Source organism: Colobus angolensis, unplaced genomic scaffold (genome assembly GCF_000951035.1).
Source record: "Colobus angolensis palliatus isolate OR3802 unplaced genomic scaffold, Cang.pa_1.0 Scaffold366, whole genome shotgun sequence".
In the NCBI taxonomy this organism is placed as follows: domain Eukaryota; kingdom Metazoa; phylum Chordata; class Mammalia; order Primates; family Cercopithecidae; genus Colobus; species Colobus angolensis.
The window spans coordinates 1,203,744-1,222,406 of record NW_012116999.1 but is presented as its reverse complement, the minus strand read 5'-3'; the positions used below and the strand labels follow the sequence as shown (position 1 = coordinate 1,222,406).

At 43.6% G+C, this 18,663-nt stretch overlaps 1 protein-coding gene across 1 annotated transcript in view; it reads right to left on the bottom strand.

Annotated features, from left to right (window-relative positions):
- AMOT (angiomotin) overlaps positions 1 to 18,663 on the bottom strand; it is a 67,060-nt gene that overhangs the window by 35,690 nt on the left and 12,707 nt on the right. Inside the window, exons 3-7 of the mRNA XM_011953524.1 lie at positions 15,433 to 15,581; positions 12,588 to 13,521; positions 5,642 to 6,158; positions 1,530 to 1,674; positions 170 to 262 (exon numbers count right to left, since the gene is read on the bottom strand). Coding sequence (XP_011808914.1) covers positions 170 to 262; positions 1,530 to 1,674; positions 5,642 to 6,158; positions 12,588 to 13,459 — 1,627 coding nt within the window. The 5' untranslated portion in view covers positions 13,460 to 13,521; positions 15,433 to 15,581. The remainder of the gene's footprint in view (positions 1 to 169; positions 263 to 1,529; positions 1,675 to 5,641; positions 6,159 to 12,587; positions 13,522 to 15,432; positions 15,582 to 18,663) is intronic.

The following is an 18,663-nucleotide window of genomic DNA, read 5'->3' as shown; positions in this document are numbered from 1 at the left end:
GGAAAAGAACAGAATCTTCCAACTTCATGCCTGAATAGGAAAAACAATTCTTAGGTGATATTGACTCTGCCCTGGCTGTTCTAAAAGGCTAAAGAGAACAGTGTAATCTTTTCACGCACCTTGCTCCCATCCACACATTAATACCTGTTTCTGCAGCTTGCAGACTTACTTTTTGCAAAGAGCTGCGAGATGGTTTTTCTGGTGTCCTCTGACCCTTCATATTCCTTCTCCGCAAGCTGCTTGTTGGCAGTCTCTAGACGCTCTGTGGAATTTGGAGACAATCAACAGGGTCTCAAATATAAACTATCATGCACATACTATTGGCCCTCTAAATACTGACCTTTGGTAAAACAAGCCTGTTTCTTCTTGTTAAACAGGAATGGGTGACTAACATGAGTTTGCAAATGTGAATCCCAAAATAATACTAGACCATGGCCGGGGAGGAGGAGGTAAGTATTTAATGCTTTCACTCCTCACTGCCAAAACCTAAGTTAACTGCAGAATTCTAAATTTCAATGAAATTATCCTTCCCCAAATATATGAAGATATCTTTCATTAACCAGAGAAAAAGAGCATCACAGTTATTATAAAGTCTTTAAACTCATGTAATGTCAAAGCTAGAAAGGGACAACTAGCAGCATGTAGTTGGGCTGCCTGACTTTAAAGATAAAATAACCAAAATTCAAAGATAGATAGTAACATCCCTGACCGGGCGCGGTGACTCATGCCTGTAATCCCAGCACTTTGGGAGGCCGAGGCGGGTGGATCACCTGAGGTCAGGAGTTTAAGACCATCATGGCCAACATGGCAAAACCCCTTCTCTACAAATACAAAAATCAGCCAGGCAGGGTGGCACACACTTGTAATCCCAGCCAGCTACTGGGGAGGCTGAGGCAGGAGAATCACTCAAACCTGGGAGGTAGAGGTTGCAGTGAGCCAAGATTGTGCCAGTGCTCTCCAGCCTGGGTGACAGAGCAAGACTCAAACTCAAAAAAAAAAGAAAAAAAAAAAGAAAAAGAAAAAAAGAAAGTATCATCCCCAAGTCAGTAGTTTTGAAGGTGCTGAAGGCACTTTAAAGTAGAAATATTTCCCAAAGTCTTCAATATTATCAGGTGAAAGTCAAAAATAAATGGAGTCAGTGAGTCCTGGAAATAAGAGAGGACATTATACTTCAAGCTTGCACAGTCAAAGGGCATGCCTCTGCAAAACCTGTTAAAAAGAAGAGGCAGCACCTATTGTGGGGGTGGGCCAGGTGGGTCCAGGAGTCCCAGCAGGGATCCTGCCTGATAAACACATCAGCTCATCGCTCAGAAGACCAGTGAGGTGCATCCACACTTTGATCAATCAAGCTTGGGACTGAGCACTATTGCAGTCACAAAAAAATTAGCCTGGCACATGCCCAGCCATTTACTGCCCATACCAGTGGGTTGGACAACCCCAAAGAGCCTAGTTGAATCCTGCTCAGCCCTTCCCTTCACCACCCTGCAGCTGCTTCAGAAGTACAAAGACAAGTCCTTTGGTTCCCTTACCTCTCAGATCCCTGTTGAAATCATGCATCCTCCGAATCTCGCCCTCTAGCTTGTTTCTCATGGCTTTCTCTAGGGCCTCTCTTTTGGAGGATGACTTCACGAGGTTCTCATATGCCTCTGAGACGCGCTGGATTTCTGTCTCCACCTTAACAACAACAGAAAAGAAGATGGTGGTGATGGTAGGAGGTTGATGGGGAAAATGGTCTGAAAACAAACATGCAAATCCTCGGTGACAGCTTCTTCCAGGGCTCACAGATGGCCAGGAGGCAAGCACAACACAGTCAGACGAGAAAAGTTTCAAGGAAAGATCTCCACCTTCAACCATAAGCTTAGTAATTCACTCACGGTGTCATGGTCTTTCCTCGGGTTAAAAACATAGACAGCTTCTGCCTTCAGAGGAGATGGTAAGACAGAATAAATTTTATAAATAGTTATAAAGAATTTTAATTTCTGAAGAAAACTCTTAATTTTGAAAATATTAGTAATAATTTATATATAGTATATAGATACTTTATTCCAAAGCATTCAAAAGGCTTTCACATGTTGGTTCCAGTCTGTACTGATTATCTGCCTAATAAGCAGGATACCTCTTCTCATTTTAGCAGAGAGAAAAGTTAAATTGCCTCTGAAGAGCAACTGTCAGCAGCAGAGACCAACCCTAAAAACCTCAAGCTTCATGAAGCAGTTCAGTACAATTTAACAAACATTTACTAAGGACCAAATATTTACATCAACTCTTTAAAGTACTATTGGGGGTGGGTAAATATGAATGGGAACATTTTCACTGTCCTCAAGGAGGTTTCAATCCAATCGAATGAAAGAATACAGGGCAAGATACATCTTTAAGATAAGTAGAAGTAGTGCCATGAAGTACAGACAAGGAAGAAGTTATTCCTGTTTGGGGGAAGTGGGGAGGAGAACAGTATCTGGGAAGAGGTGGCATTTAGAGTCAGATCCTGAGAGCTGGGTCAGATTTCAATGAGCAGAGGTGAGGGGAAGGGTATTCTATTCTGAGTAAGCAAATGCATTCCCAGAATGACCAGTCGTCTAATTTGGCTGGACACTGTGGGGTACACAGAGGGAACCTGGCGAGATATGGCTGCTAAGATAGACTGGAGTCAGATCATAAAATGCTTTTAATGCCAGGCATTTGGGCTTTATCCCATAGTCAGTGGGAAACCAGTATAGATTTTCGAACAGAAATTCATAATCAGAGTTGTGTTTTATGACACCCCTGCAAATCTCATAAAATGGGGAAAATAAACTCAAAGAGAAAGGGTCTTGCCCTGAATCAGCCACAATCAGGCAGAAAATGAGAAATTAGACTCCAGGGTCTTTCTGTAACTAGTATAGCTCCATTGCACATAAAATAACCACACAGATATTTGCATATAATTTGTATAAGACAAATAAACCTATGGCCTATTAAGCAATTTTCAGATTAAATTGGACTCTGCAACCATTCTGCATTCCTTCTGTGTTTTCCACTATCCTGTTTAACAAAGCTCAGGGTACTTTCTGGGGAGAAACATCAGGCCCCTAGTGGGACACTAGAGGAAAGGTAAGGTTGCCAAACCAGTCAGATTCAACACGCCTCCATGTCCAAAATTCTGCCAGAGACAAGACTGCCTGCAAACAAATAAGGCTTACACCACAGAAAAGAGCAGACTCAAAAGTGTTTTTCTCTTCACAGATGGCACCAAGATAGCAGCACAGAAGGTGAAAACTGGTGAATGGCATTTAGAGACAAGATCTGCAAGGCCTGCGCCTGATGAAGCTTTTGCATGAAACTCAAGCGCTGGGGAGAGAAAATAAACATTTCTATCTGAAAGAGCAGGTTTGGTGTTGGTCTGCTCTGGGCAGCACTTATAGTTCAAGGCTGTCCAGTTGTGCACAGAATGCAACACCTGGAAGGCAGTCCCTTTCCTCAAGGTGTGTAGACTGCTATTTCAAGATCTTATACTAATCCTTCCCCTACCCACTGTATAGATACTCTATCCTTCAAAAGGGCAAGTCCCACAGCTCTCAGTAGGGCCTTCCAGGAAAAGCCATCACAGAAGGATATATCCACTGGTTTGGGCTGGGTGATGGTGGGGGCAGAGAGGAGGGTGGCAGCGGGTTTTCCAGACTTACTCTGTCTACTTATTCCCCTCATGAGCCTTGGGCCTTTTCATTTCCTCCAGCACTACCTGAGATCTACCTTAATTTTCCCCACTTTCCTTTTCCTCTCCTGCTCCACCTTCTTCTCTACTCTACCTCGACACTGGGTCAGCCTCTACTTTCCCAACACTCAAGCTGTTCCAGTTACACTTATTTGAGGCATCTTTTCCCATCTTGGGGAACAAACAACAGCAATCCTATTCTGTTCCTCTTCCCTGTCACTGGCTGAACCCACTCCCACACACACACACACAATCACCATGGATCCTTTGGCAAAAAGGGTCCATAGAAGAGCTGGGTTCATCCTTCAGTGATCGTATTAAAGATGGGCTGGGATCACTCTGAAGAGACAGTTTGGAGAGGGGGTGTCAACTGCTAACCTAATCAGTCAGGTTGGGTTTCCAGTGTATGGATATAATTAATTTACTCCACCAAAGTGATGGGGGCAGGGATATAGTTAAAATGAGGGGGTGAAAATACAAAATCAGGGAATAGCCGGGAAGAAACAATTCTCAGAGCACTCCAACAACCCTCATCCAGATTTAGGAAAACTAAGGGACAGGGAAGCCATTTTCCTATATAAAAATCCTCTGTTTGCCAGGCGCAGTGGCTCACGCCCGTAATCCCAGCACTTTGGGAGACCGAGGTGGGCGGATCACCTGAGGTCGGGAGTTGAAGACTAGCCTGGCCAACATGGAGAAACCCCGTCTCTACTAAAAATACAAAATTAGCCAGGCGTGGTGGCACATGCCTGTAATCCCAGCTACTCAGGGGGCTGAGGCAGGAGAATTGCTTGAACCCAGGAGGCGGAAGTTGCAGTGAGCCGAGGTCGCGCCATTGTATTCTAGGCTAGGTGACAAGAGCGAGGCTCTATCTCCAAAAAGAAGAAAAAATCCTCTGCTGATAACAAGCCCCCGTCTCCTTTAGGCCCCCAGATTTGATGTCTGTTTACAAATACTCAGCTCCATTCAGGCCTCTGAAATTTCTACTCCTGGTGTTTCCTAAGGACAGAGCTTCTGGACAATACAAGGCATCCCCCTGTCCCTTCCCCACCTTCACCCTCACCTCTCTGAACAATTCACATTGTAGGGAGACCAAACCACATGAGCTCCACAATGACAAAAGCTGCAAAGAAGCTGCCAAAGGCATAACCCTATTCACCAGCAGCCCCTGGAAGCCAAGAGCTAAGGTTCCTCGCTTGGGGTACTCCAGAGCTAAAGTCCCAGCTACAGGAGCGGGGCGGGCAGAGAAGAATGTGAACTGGAGATACAATCCTTTTTCTATTTCCTCAGCCTAGGGCTGTCACCTGTCACCCAGCTGTGGTGTTAAGCCCCTCCTGCCCCCAACACACACCAGAGAAAGAGAGCAGATGTTGAATTTGAGCTGCAGAGAGGGACCAAATCAAAGGGTGGGGAGGAGGGATTGTTGAAAGAGAGTTACTATGAGAACTCCCACTAGGAAAAGTATTCTGAGCCTTTTCCAGAACAAGGCAGGACCGCTCTAACTTTAGCTGGTGAGATTTTTCTAGGAACTACATTTATTTTTACATTTAAGATTCAAATTCATATTTGGGAAAATGTGACCAAGACAATGAGCCTTAAGGTGCTGTCAGATCCTTTACCTATACAGGCATCACCAGTATTCTTATCAGGAAGTATCACTGCCTTTTGGAATTCTAAAAGAATCAATCACGTTTTCTTTAGGACTATGGCATCTGGAAAAACTGTATAATTATTTTTCTCCTTGTGTAAATGTAAGACATTACTTCTCCTAGGTAGACAGGTAGAAGGCTTTTTCCAAAGTTTGACCCATATCTAACCTCCAGATATAAAAGTCCTGAAGATCTGCCACAAGTAATGCTGGGATTCACAAGTGGACACTTTAATGTGGATATTAAACAAGTCCCACAAATAAGACTTAGAGGCCCTAATATCCCAAAACGGAAGCCTCACCTTCTGCAGTCTTGCCACCTTCTCGTAGCATCCTTCCAACTCCTGCCGCAAGTTCCGATTCTCATCTGAGAGGATCTCAACCATCTGCTGGGCTCTGGAAACAATGGCAAAAGGGTCTGCTGGCACTGGCTGATAAGAAGCAGAGGATGGCTGAGCCCGAGGCATAGCTGAATAGGCCTCTCCTGGCTGCTGCTGTGGCTGCTGCTGCTGCTGTTGATGGTGATGATGATGATGGTGCTGCTGCTGCTGTTGCTGCTGCTGCTGACTCAGGCCAGGTTGGGAGAGACGATAGTGATCCCCCTGGTGAGCCTGATTAGGAAGGAAATGCTGCTGCGGCCTAGGCAGGTGAGCTGAATGGTCTCCCTGGTTTGGGACCAAGGGGTGTCGGGCAGGAGACAATCTAGTGGATGCTGGAGATTGTAGCAAGGGCAAGGACCCCCCAGAGGTCAGAGAAGAAGTAGGGCTGTGAGGCTGAGAGTTCCTGGTTGACAATGGCAATGAGATGTCCTGCGCTTGCCTGTAAAACATGAAGGGCAGGTGCGGGTTAATTTCTCTCCCAAGGCACTGGGGGACAAGAGCTCACAAAAGTGAGATGAGGAGGCTTCTGATGCCCCCAGGACACCTGCAAAATGAAGAGCAGGCAGGGCCTGACTATGGGGAAGTCTAACCCTGCCTGCTCTTTCCCTGCAAAGACTACAGCCCTTTTCCAGCCTGACCTTCTGTGACTCTGCCTGACAAACAGAGGTGTGATCCCATGAGGGTCAGAACCAGACAACCTCCATGGTCACTTCGTGAAAATCGTAGTGATACACACCTGTACACCCATTTGCTCAAGTCTAAACATTTCAAACCATTCTTCTACAAGGTAATTTTCATCTCATTATTTTAAATTAAACCTTTTCTGACATTATACATGTGGTCCAGCACACATAAAGATCCTAGTTAAGAAACTATGTTCCATTTGCCAGGAAGGAAACAACGAACAACCATAGAAACCACCCCTCATCTTGCTATCTGCACCTCCCTTTAGTAATTCATACATTCACCAAAAAAAAAAAGGCAAAACAAAACAAAAAAAACTATTCAAGGATTGGTAGATACTTATATTACAGACACTAAATAATTATTGTTGCTTCCAGTTGTTAATGATTTAATGATTCCCATTAGCAGTAACCATAAAAAGACTTGAAGAGGGTTACAAGCAATGCTAACATACTATTTTTGGTGTAATGAATCACAAAATGTAAGAACTGGAAAGGCCTTATAAGAAAATTATTTAGTTCAACCCCATCACTGGACAGATGGGGAATGAGGTCCAGAAAGGAGAAGTGATCTGCCAAATGTTAGAGTGGTAGTGCCAGGGTAGAATCCTTCCTTCCCAATTCCCATTTTCTGGCTTTTTCTACTACCATAATACATTGATTTCTGTGTACTGACATTCAGATTTCCAGCCTATTGGTCATAGAAAGTTCCAGAAAGAGACCTTTGGTACATTGTTTAATGTGGCTCTCCCATTTTTGTACCCAATTACCAGGTACAAAATGCTAACATCTAGGTATAAACAATTCATACCTAATGACTATTAGCCATTAAGGGAAACAATTAGAGTATGTGGATGGATCACTTCCACTATCACCACTACCAGGAATAATATCTGTCAGTGTGCACTGAAGACAAAAAGCTTGTTCATCCCCTAGCTCATGCCCAATTAACCTCATATGCTCCCATGTCCTGTGGACGCTTGTTCTACAGTTGATATTTCTCAATCCAGGGAAGACAGATGGCTAAGTGCATGGGATCTGGATCCCAATAGAGGGAGTCTGGAGACCTCTTCTGCTGCTCACGAGCTGTGTAACTTTGCACAAGTTACTTAATCTGCATGAGCCTGTTTTATTCTTGAGGTCACAAATAAATTGCAAAAATACTGAGGTCTTCTCATTTTTGGCGCAATAGGAATTGCAAAGAGTCACTTCTCTACCTCCCAGTGAGATAAGCTGATCTTGTTAGCTTGTTACTTAAAGGATATCCATTTAATCTTTGCAATAAATTGTATAAAATTCATGGTGGAACTGGGACAAATAACCAAGAGCAATTAACTTTTAACTGGCATTCCAGATGCTAAAGCACATTCCTCACACACACACTCCATTTACCATTACTGTTCATTTATCCATGTTTACAAGGGATCTTCACTATAAGGGCTTTTTATAGCTATAAAATCATTCCAAACACTTTCTCATGGATACCTAATAACCTAGATCTTCCCAAGAGTCCTCAAACCTGTTCAAACCCTGGATTCTGTCGCTCAGCCCCATCTATGCCTCTGGTGTACCCACATTCTTCCAATCACATACATCTGTCATTATAAATAATTGCTGAATATTGAACAGGGCATGCGAACTCTTTGGGCAAAGAGAATTGACATGGTACCCATGAGTATAACTGGAAAGTTGCTGCCATACATAATATTTTTCCCCAGAGCTCAAAGCACTCATTCAATCAAAAGCCTGGGAGTTATTTATACATTTATTTGGTGAAGAGTTCCTATTTTCCAGTCTATGGATCTTCAGTTTCCTCACAGGTAAAAGACTATGTGCTCTTTTCTCTCTTTGAATGAGAGCTATTATAATTTCTACATGTCTACAGAGTTAAAATATAATGTCCTGAGATTTGTTGGGGCTTGTGTGCCTCTTTTCTGCTTTGTGGGCAGAAAAGAGGGGCTTAAGTTTCATGTTCTCCAATGCAGCTCTCAAATTTTAAGGGAAAAAAAAAATCACTATATTAACCTTCATTTTTGTTCCCAGAATTTGCAAGTCCAAGGCCTGGAAGGTATTCTCTTTTAAAGACTGAACGCCCAGTTCTGAATTGGGCTTTCTCTCCACAGCTCCCCTGGGCCTCATCAAGCAACCCAGGCCTCTCTCTCAAACAAACTCGGCCACTGGCCTCCCTCCTGCCTGGAGACTGAAAGGCCCCTCCATACCCTGGACAACAGCACGTGGCCTTCCAGGGACCTTGGGAAGGAGGAGACCATGAGGTCTCCAGAAGGAGGTCTCTGGGGTCAGACAAGCTGAGGATGAAGATAAACAGAGATAAGGCAGCTGCCCCTCAGTTCCCCAGACTGGAAAAGGAAGCAGATCTCAGTGCACTGTGATGTGGGGAAAACCAAGGCAGCCTGTCACTGGCTGGTTTGCAAACAAGCAATGGCTTGGGCAGTCGCAAAGGGAGAGAAAGCCCTTCAGTGAAGAACTCAATCTGGGCTCCAGCATCCACCCACCAGGGAAAAGCAGGACGGAATGAACACTGGGGTGAAGCTCCCCCTGAGAAAAAAGGATTAAGGAATGACAGGGGGTAAGGCAGAGTGTGTGTGTTGGGCAGGGAGGTGGGGGAGGGATGTCAGAGGAAGCCAAAATACACCCCAAATTAAATAATAACAGTAAGAGTAATAACAGTAATAATAAAGGTGGCAGCCACGTGAGCAGCACACTCTCCAGGTCCTTCCAGCACACAGCAGCCTGAATCACTCCCCACTGACACGTTAACCAGGAACAAAAAGCCGCCTGCAGACAACAGAATCACATGATTCCATGCAAGCCCTGACCTGCCTCCCACCACTTCCCTCCCTTCATCCTGCTCCTTCCTAAGGCTACCTGGGCAACTGGGGCTCTGCAGAAAAGGGGACATAGCATACATGCAGGACAAAGGCCAGTGACTAAAATCAGGATCCTCCCCAAAGTTGGGGGAATGGGGTGGGGTAGGGGGTACACTCCTCCCAGAGACAGTAGTAAGGACACAAAGGGAAAGTAAAAGCCACTCCACCCAGCTGACATAGCACCTTCCACCCTGCCACATCGATGACTGGGAGTCCTCACCCTCTGCAGCCACACACACATGCACACATGTGCACGCACACACACTCCACACACCTGGCACACACATATGCAATCCTGCACACACACTCTCACCAGAGCAGGTGCCACCCAATAGCCTGGAACTCGACTGATCCTCACCACAGAAACTGCCTTTCCCAGGCTCTGCAATGGTGAATCGGTGAATCTGTGAATCCTGGAGCAGGCTGCAAATTCCTGATGGTTTCTCTTGCACAACCAGCTCTGCTCTGAACTACAGAGTTAGGTCACCCTTAGATTCCACTAAACAAGGATTTCAAGAAACCTCAGATCTGGGCATGATTTCAACAATTGAAAGGAGGTGGCTGCTTTATAAACAGAAATGATTTAATTTTTAAAAGCAGTTGATAAATATATAAACCCACGATGCAGAAAAGGTTCAGCACTTAGAAAGACAAAGATTCTGAAATTTTAAAATTCTTCAGATGGCTTGGCTTTGTTTCTCATCTGGAGTTCTGGGCATTCAAGGTATTTATTTTTTAAGTGGGGAGAGGAAGACATAAGAAAGATGAAGTAATAAAAGGATTGTTTATAATTTTGTTCATTTTAACAGCAGATCTCCAGCAGTTCACTGCATCTCTAAAAGCAAACAAATGTTTTCTTTACAGCAATTTGTTCAAAAAGCTTGCTTTGCTTCCTGATCTGTAATTTGTGGATTAAGGGCTCAGAATGTAGTCTTCTAATTGGCTGCTGCTAGCAGCAGTTACTTGGAAAGGTACTCACAAACTGTATAGCTAGTTGGTTAAAGGAAATAGAGGAGGGAAAATGTGTCACCACCTTAAAGCAGTATACTTCTGGAAAGCAGTTCAACTACCTCCTTTTGCCAGTAATTTGTCAATAAGTGCCACTCCCTCACGTAGGGCCCTGCAACAATTTTACAGCCAGAATTTGCCGATGCAGACCCACATTTCATATGGAGCATCCTCCCACTAGGGCCATTTTAGGTTTGCTTATTCATCAAGCATTACCAAGCACTCTGCTGCTCTCCCATAGAGAAAAACTTGTTACAGCAAAACTGTGTATTAAAATGTTGCTCATCAAGGGTAGATCAGCATGGGCTCTGTTGCTTTTGAGGACAGAAAGAAAGAGAAATCCACAGATAACTTAGGTGGGAGGATAAAAAAAAAATGTATCTTCCTGTAAAATACATGCAGCTAAATTTCTCCGGTGGTTTAATCAGGATGGGAAAAAAGAAAAAAAAAAAAAAAAAAAAAAAAACCTCTTTGGGCTCCCTATTATTTATTTAGGGAGATCAAAGGGCTTTTCCATCTAGCTTCAAACACTGTGGGAGTCATTTCAGATCACAAACAATACTGGTGAATGAGTTCTGAAAATAGCCTTCCTAGGAAGGCGGGCTGTATGCTGAGTGGGGCTGTGGCTTCTGCTCCACACCCCAGACAACACACTCCCCTCCCACAAGGCAACAGATGTCAGCCCATCAACAGACTCTTCCATACTGATGGGAAAAGTAAAACAGAAACCCCCAGCTTCATTGATATTTTGCTGGCTTGAATGGGTTTCCACTAAGTGAAACAGTCTTGAACAGACCAAACTTTCCCCCGGGTCTTCCGTTTCATTGGTCAGATGGGAATCTGGTTCCTGATCTCTTTTAAACCTGAGTGGCCCTGTCGGTTACCCCATTTCCTGTTCCAAGACACTTATCAGAACATAGGCTCCTGCCCTTTGAAAGCTGCACAGAGGAGGTTGAAAAGGGTTAGGAAATCAACCTGGGTTAAGAGGGAAAAAAAAAATCCTAAACTGGCAAAGTTAGGGGTGGAGTCTAAAGTGAACTGCCTCTGGCTAAAAAAACAGGACCTGGAGGGCAAAACAAAGAAATACCAGGAAATGCTAGGTGCGTTCTCTTACTTTCACCCTACTCCACCCCAGAACTGCCTTCTCTCCTGAGTCACTCAATGAACTTCAAGCCAGAAGGTTTTTTCCAAAATAAGCAAGTAGGGTACAGGAGACAAACAGGTAGACATCAAAGGACATCACAGACCTAGTCTGTGAGCTGCATATAGATGAAGGCTAGCCTAGGACCAAGCACTTCAAACCTGATGGCCACCCATCATTACTCACGGTCATGGGGCAGGATACCACACTTAAATGCCACCATCGGTGCCCACAGTTTAAACCTTTTCTCCTGTCCTATATGTTGAAATACTACTGATCAGAGACATGGCCCAAATACTAACAACAGGAACAATGAACAGAATCATAGAATCATAAGATTTAGTGAATATAGCAGTGGGACAAAGGACCTCTGAATAATTAAGAAGTATATATAGGAACAACTAAGTATACAAGACAGAAATGGTAATATTTTTCCTTCTGTATTTTAGCATCTGACCAAAATTTCTATACGATGTGATGGGAATTTAATTCAAAGGTTTAAAAATTTGACAGGCAACTAATAAATTCTCTACCAAAAAAAAGATACAACAGTCCAGATTTCATAAACTGCAAGCATAAGGCAAGTAACATTCTGAACCTACATACATATATAGCTCCCCCACTATAACATCTGGGTATTTGTTTATTGTCCAAAAGAATAATGGTAATTCTATGGAAAAATTATAACTGACAAGAAATACACAGATTTGTTTGCAAAAATAAATGATGAGAACTTCATGGAGGGGAATATGTGCAAGTGATAGGATGTTCCAGACTAATTAAAATGCAAGGTAATTTGCTTCTACTTCTCAAGGAGGGCTTATGAGAAACATAGACCCCTTCTTCAACATCCTAGGAGACAGAACAGCAAATAGCTGCTGAAATCAAGACTTTTGCTCCTGTTCATCCACTAGGCAGTTGAGGCCATGCTCAACCTACAAAGCTAAGGGATTGTTAATACAGTGCTAATTATGGCTACAGAGGCTACAAATTCAGGTTGGCAGGCAATTCTCTAAGCCAGAGGCCTGTCATGCATTGCAGAGTTTGTTATACCAAACAGCTGCCCATTCCTTCCCTAAGATTCCCAACACACAGCAGAAGCTGGTTGGGGATGAGGTCAGGAAATGACAGAAAGAGAACTCTCTTACCTGGCTGCTCCATACTCAGGGGGATGCTGATACCTCATCAGTTGCCCCTCTGTTCTCCCTGGCTGGTTCAGGCGATGCTCACTATAGAAGTGCCCTGGCTCTTGGGGCTTGCACACTACAGATTGGGGTGGCATGCCCTTGAAGGGATACTCTGGTGGGGGGCCTCGGTGTTCCATGCCCTTCAGGCTATGCTGGTTAGGAAGTGGCCCTTGGGCCTTGTAGAATTCACTGGAACTTGTGGGATTCTTGTACAGGTCATTGGGTTGTGGTGGGGAGAGGGGAGCACTGGTAACAGGTGGATGGGCCTTAACTCCACTGGTGGCCAGTGACATCTGCATTAGTCGTTCACTCAAGGAACGGACATGCCCTTGCTTAAGGTCTCTGAGTCCTTCATCTTGGTGCATCTTTCCAGGATTGAGCCGCTGAACTGATGGGCGTCCCTCGGTCCTCATCTTCTGGTTGGTGACTCCAGTGACATAGAAGGCAGCTCCAACACTGGCATGCTGTTGGCCCCGAAAGTACTGGGACTGAACCTTGGCTTCTTCGTAAGTCGGGAGTTCTTCATTATTCTGCATTCTAGGAGACAGTTGCTTCTCCATGATGATGTTTTCTGACTGGATTTCCTGCCCCTGGGGTTCTTGTCGAGCAGCATGAGCCACAAGCTGTTGGTGGTGGTCTTGGGGACTCAACACATCACTCTGAGGGCCCAGGTTCCCACTGCCAGTGGGGAAAGGAGGGCCATTCCCTGTGGCTTGCTGGTGTATGGCAAGTAGGCTGCGATTCTCACTAGGATTGCCATAGCGAAGCTGCTCTTGTAGCAAACGCTGCAATACTGTGGTCCCTCCACTTGGTTGTTCTTCAGAATTTCTCATCTCTATTGCTGGTGGTGCCTTGTGAAGAGAGAGAGAAATTGGGCACCTGGGCTGCCCTTGACCTGGGAAGGGGAAACAGGAAGCTTAACACCCAGTTGATGGATAAATTAGTCCTCTAAAGGGAATGAAAATGGATATTGGAGGGTGAGGATTCTATTGCAGAAACAAAGTAGAGAATTGAACCTAAAATTAATAGATTTTGGGGGATTCCAGGCCCTAGCACCGATATGATGAGGAAAGTGGAGGCATAAGAGCTCTAGGTTTCCTCTTTCACTTTTAGCATGAGTTAAATATTCAATCTGGACTTAACTCCTAAGAATGCTTGAGAAACCTGGAACAGTCAAGTAGGGTAATTAAAGTGGGTAACTTTTCCAGGTCCATATTCACAGGCTTCATCTCTCTGTATTCTATTTAAGGTAAAATCCAAATCTTATTACTGTGGAGGTGGGGGCAGGACAGTGGGGAAAATTACCCCATAACAGGATTTGTAAAGCAGCTCAGCATATGAAGCAAGCTACAAAATGCAAAATAAAGACTCAAATAAATAAAAGGTGAAGAGAGCTTGGCTTGCACCAGATAGTAATGATCCCTGCCTCGATACAAATCTTTTTCTCTGATCTCATAAGGCTCTGAAACATCTTTTTAAAAAATCATTTTTGTAGTGTCCATTTTGGATGCTGCTTGACTTAATAAGAGAAGGACTTAGAATACGTATTACTGACAAAGGTGCCTTTCAGCCCTCCCGAAATAGTCATCGAGATTTGTTGTTGTTGTTACTGGGTAGGAGAAGCTTAAAGAGGAAGCCTCTTTTATTTGAAGTGTGCCTCTGACAAAATTTAGAAATTGAAAAATATAAAGATCATCCTTCTGGAAAGGGTGTATGATTAGCATATCCCCTCCCTCACCACCAATTCTTCTAAACAGGTAATATGGGTTGACTGAAACTGATAACTTTAGTAACACAATTTAATATTCAAATTCTAATCATACTATTGGTTTACAGGGTATACAACTGATTCCTCTTTTCTTGACGTCTATTTTCTCAACTGAAAAATGACTGGTAGATGACTTCTCTCTCAGCACTGTACAGTACACACTAATTCATTAGAGATTCAAAAATTCTTTGGACAGAATCTGTCATGTTAAGTATTGGAATTAAATAATAACGTTCAATAATGAAACTCTCACTCTAAGGATCTTTAGTAATTGGTGGAGAATGAAGATAATGTCACACAAAAAGTCACAATAAAGGTCAATTTAACCCTCATCAGGTTTCTAGATGGCAACTCTGGATCCCTGGCTCCCAGGCTCTTATTTCTATGATATTAAGTGGCCTGCAATCTCTCTGGAAACATGAACCCCCTTTCTTTGGTCATGTAGAGACAGAGTGACCCAGAATGTATATACAGTATATGAAGAAAGTTCATCTTCTCTCTTTCTTCACTTCTTGTTGGTTACTGCTACCTGGCTTCCAACTGTTGTGCTGGGCAGTCTGACAACACGAAGGGACTCTCCAAAGTCCCTTTCATCATATTCTCTTGGGAAGTGTACACCAGTGGGGTAAGCAACCAGTCCCATTTCCGTTCCTCCCAATGTGCCTCCAGAACTCCTGTACTTGAACTGTCAAATTGGGATATTCCGATAGGTTGACAAGCATAATATATAAATCTTTTTTGGTGCCCAAAACTAGAGAGATGACTACCAAATTACTTTTCCTTGCTCAAAAAAATGGAAACAGGAACATGTATGGTGTTAAAGCAAAAATGACTTACATACGCTCCCTGCAAGGCAGGGAAATGCAGACACTGAGCTGCTCTGGACCCTGAAAAGTATACCACCCCCTCCCACATCACATCCACCCCACCCTGCATGCACACACTCACACATACATACACACATGCACGAGTGCGCATGCGCGCGCCACACACACACACACACACACACACACACACACACACAGAAATATTCCATACCTATTTCTGCTTTCTTTTAGGCTTAAAGCCTTGATCAGGATAGGGAATTCTTGCTTATGAGCAGCTCCAGAAACCGCAACGGCAGATTCCCTCTCCCCTAACACTCAGGTTCAGGGTAAGCGCCGCCAAGAGTCCAACCACTGGTCACTCTGAAATGTTCAGGAGGGGAGGGGAGGGAGAAATAAAAACGTCGTTTCTATTTTGCCACCAATGGCCAGCGGTTAACCAAACCAGTTCTTCCAAGAGAATGACTTGTCCTCCTATGGTGCTTGGCTTTTAAATGAGTAGCAGAGTCCATCTCCACTAGGGCAGAAAAGAAACCTCAGTATCCAGCAGCTGTGTCCGGAAAGCCAGGCCGGTCTCCAGTGATGGAAATGTTCAGGTCTGAGACTAGAAAGGCTTGCTCTGTTCTGACCTCACAGCCCTAGAAAGCTACCACTTCCATTCCAAGTTGGAATGGTGGATGATGACAAAAGCCAAAACCACTGTCACCTTTAGGGTGCAACCTTAAAACTGCTATTAGTAGCAGGGGAGGTTAGTGAGGCTCATTGTCCCACATCCCAGAAGGGAGTGCAGTCATCATAAGGTAGGTTTTTGGTCAAAAAAAGAACACTCAGTGAGGCTCCCAATTTGAGTGCCTCAAGCTCAGATAGGTGGGGCGGGAGGGGGGCGACTTCTTTTCAACCATGTCACTAAGTATTTATTGCGTATCGACTATTCCACACATTTGTCAGCCTCATGCTAGACACAATAAGGGCTACAGAGACACATAAAATATAATCCCTGCCCTCATGGAGCTTACACTCTGATCATCTGATCAACGGTCCATCCATTCTTGGAGTAGGAAAGTAGACTGCCCTTCCCAACATAGACCGCAACCCTTCTCCAAGCAGAAGATGTCTCCACTTGTTTCTTGGCACTTCCATTGCCCCGGTGTCTCAGCAAAAAAAAAAAAAAACTCACAGACTTACATTATATAGACTAGATGCAAATGCATAATAGACCTGGATTTGAGATAGTCCTTATGTCTAATTTCTGCTTGGACTCTCTGCAAAGCCTTGTCAGCCTAATCAAAATGATTCTAAGACTCAGGAGTTTAAGTGAGATGCACATGAACAACATTTCTATCTTCTGTCCTGGCCTACCTATGATTCATTCATATCACTTAAAGGAAAGGCTTAATCCACTCCATGAGAGGAGGAAAGCAATGCAAAAGTAGTACACAAACATCTCTGTATTTTGAGAGCATGTTCAAAACATTCAGGTTTTTAAAAAATCCACAAAACCACAAAGTGATTAATTTAACATTATTTCCTTGCAATGTTGCCAAAAATAAAGTGAACAGACATACAGTGAACAAACATGGAAATGGGTCTTTCCATCTTGTTTTGGCACAACATATAATCATGATCAAAAGCAAAATCATCTCAAATCTGCAAGGTAATTATTTTAGGGTGTCTCCCCTAATTTTGAAGCAGAGGAACAACTTCTAATTGGAATCAAAGCTGGACTTTTAACAGAGCTATGGTACATAACCACCAGCTTCTATTGTCCAACTCTGAACAAAACATTCATCCTTTTTTTTTTTTTTTTTCAACTGAAACACCAGAAAACCGCCCAAGGCTTTTAAACTTGAGTCCCTGGAGAGAAACTACCATATGATTATTTTCCAGTACGATTTAGATTCTTCAGGCTGATATTACTGATTTTCTCCTGATACTCAGCTCTTCACTCTACTCCAGTTAGAGAAATGTAATCGAATTTATGATGAGCCACTGGTTTCCAGGAATGAATCCATCAAATTTTTTTTTTTTTTTTTTTTTTTTTTGTTGCCCAGGCTGGAGTGCAGTGGCATGATCTTGGCTCCCTGTAACCTCTGCCTCCCGGGTTCAAGTGATTCTCCTGCCTCAGCCTCCCATGTAGCCAGGATTACAGGTATGTGTCACCATGCCTGGTTGATTTTCATATTTTTAGTAGAGTCGGGGTTTCGCCATGATGGCCAGGCTGGTCTTGAACTCCTGACCTCAGGTGATCTGCCTGCCTCGGTCTCTCAAAGTGTTGGGATTACAGGCATGAGTCATCACACTCGGCCCCTCCATATCCTTTTCAAAACCCAAATCACTTTATGTTAACTGGACACAGATCGTTCCCCTACCCTGACCCACCTCGTGCCATCTTTGTCTCTGTTTAAAACAAAAAAAATCAGCCTAAGGAAAAAGCTTTGCAGAGTCCTCTCCAGTTTACTATTTTCTTCTTGAAGAACTTATGTTCATCTACATGTCAAGAGTCACAAAATGAGGAAAACACCACTCCACGTATTTGAGAAAGGAAAGGAAAAGACTCCTTGTTTCATGCACAAGAACTAAAATAGTATGAACTCTGTAACCTTTAATCTCCCTATAGCTTTAATCATGCCACTGCCAGGGGTCTGACATCATCTTCAATCAGTAAAATAACTTTGTTTCTCCTGGGCACACAGACTGTCTCTGAGAATATTTGATAGGAAAAAAAAAAGAATAATTGTGGTTCTGTCTTTAAAAATGCAATTTGAATCTATATAATCAACTGTTCTATAACAACAACAGGCAAGCAAGGCCAAGCTAAATTCTTACTCCATTTGCAGTCATTGGTCTCTCTCAATGCACCTGTGAGGTTGAGCCAAAACATATTAATGAAGGCTGAGACGTTTCCCAAGACAAGTCCCAGAAAATCCACATTACAAGGTGGTCAGGACAGACCAAATTCCCACCCTTCAAATAAATTTTGCAATACGCCTATAAGATCTTCTTTCTATCTCCTCTTCTATACCCTCCCAAATTCTGCCCCTACTTCTCATTCTACCCAACCAGGATAAAGAAACTAAGTCTAAGAAAGCTGTTTCTCTGCTAAATCTTGGTCAACTTGTTTCATCCAATTTGACTCCCTTATCTGGGCCAGTTCAAAGTTTTCCCTGTACCTATGTGTATGTATTTGTGCAAACACACACACACACACACACACACACAAAACCTCTCACAAAAAGCGAGAGGCCCCAGTAAATTCTTATGCTCTCTCAGGTTGGTCCATATTGTAGCCAAAGTACCCTAGAGAATACCTGTCCCAACACTCTTGCAACCTAAGATACCAATTCACTTCATTTGGGATGTGAAAAACAATGGTTCTTTTGCAGGTTATCTCTAAACCTTCAACAGGTAATGGGTAGGCATCATAAACACCGTGGTACAGAGTCTG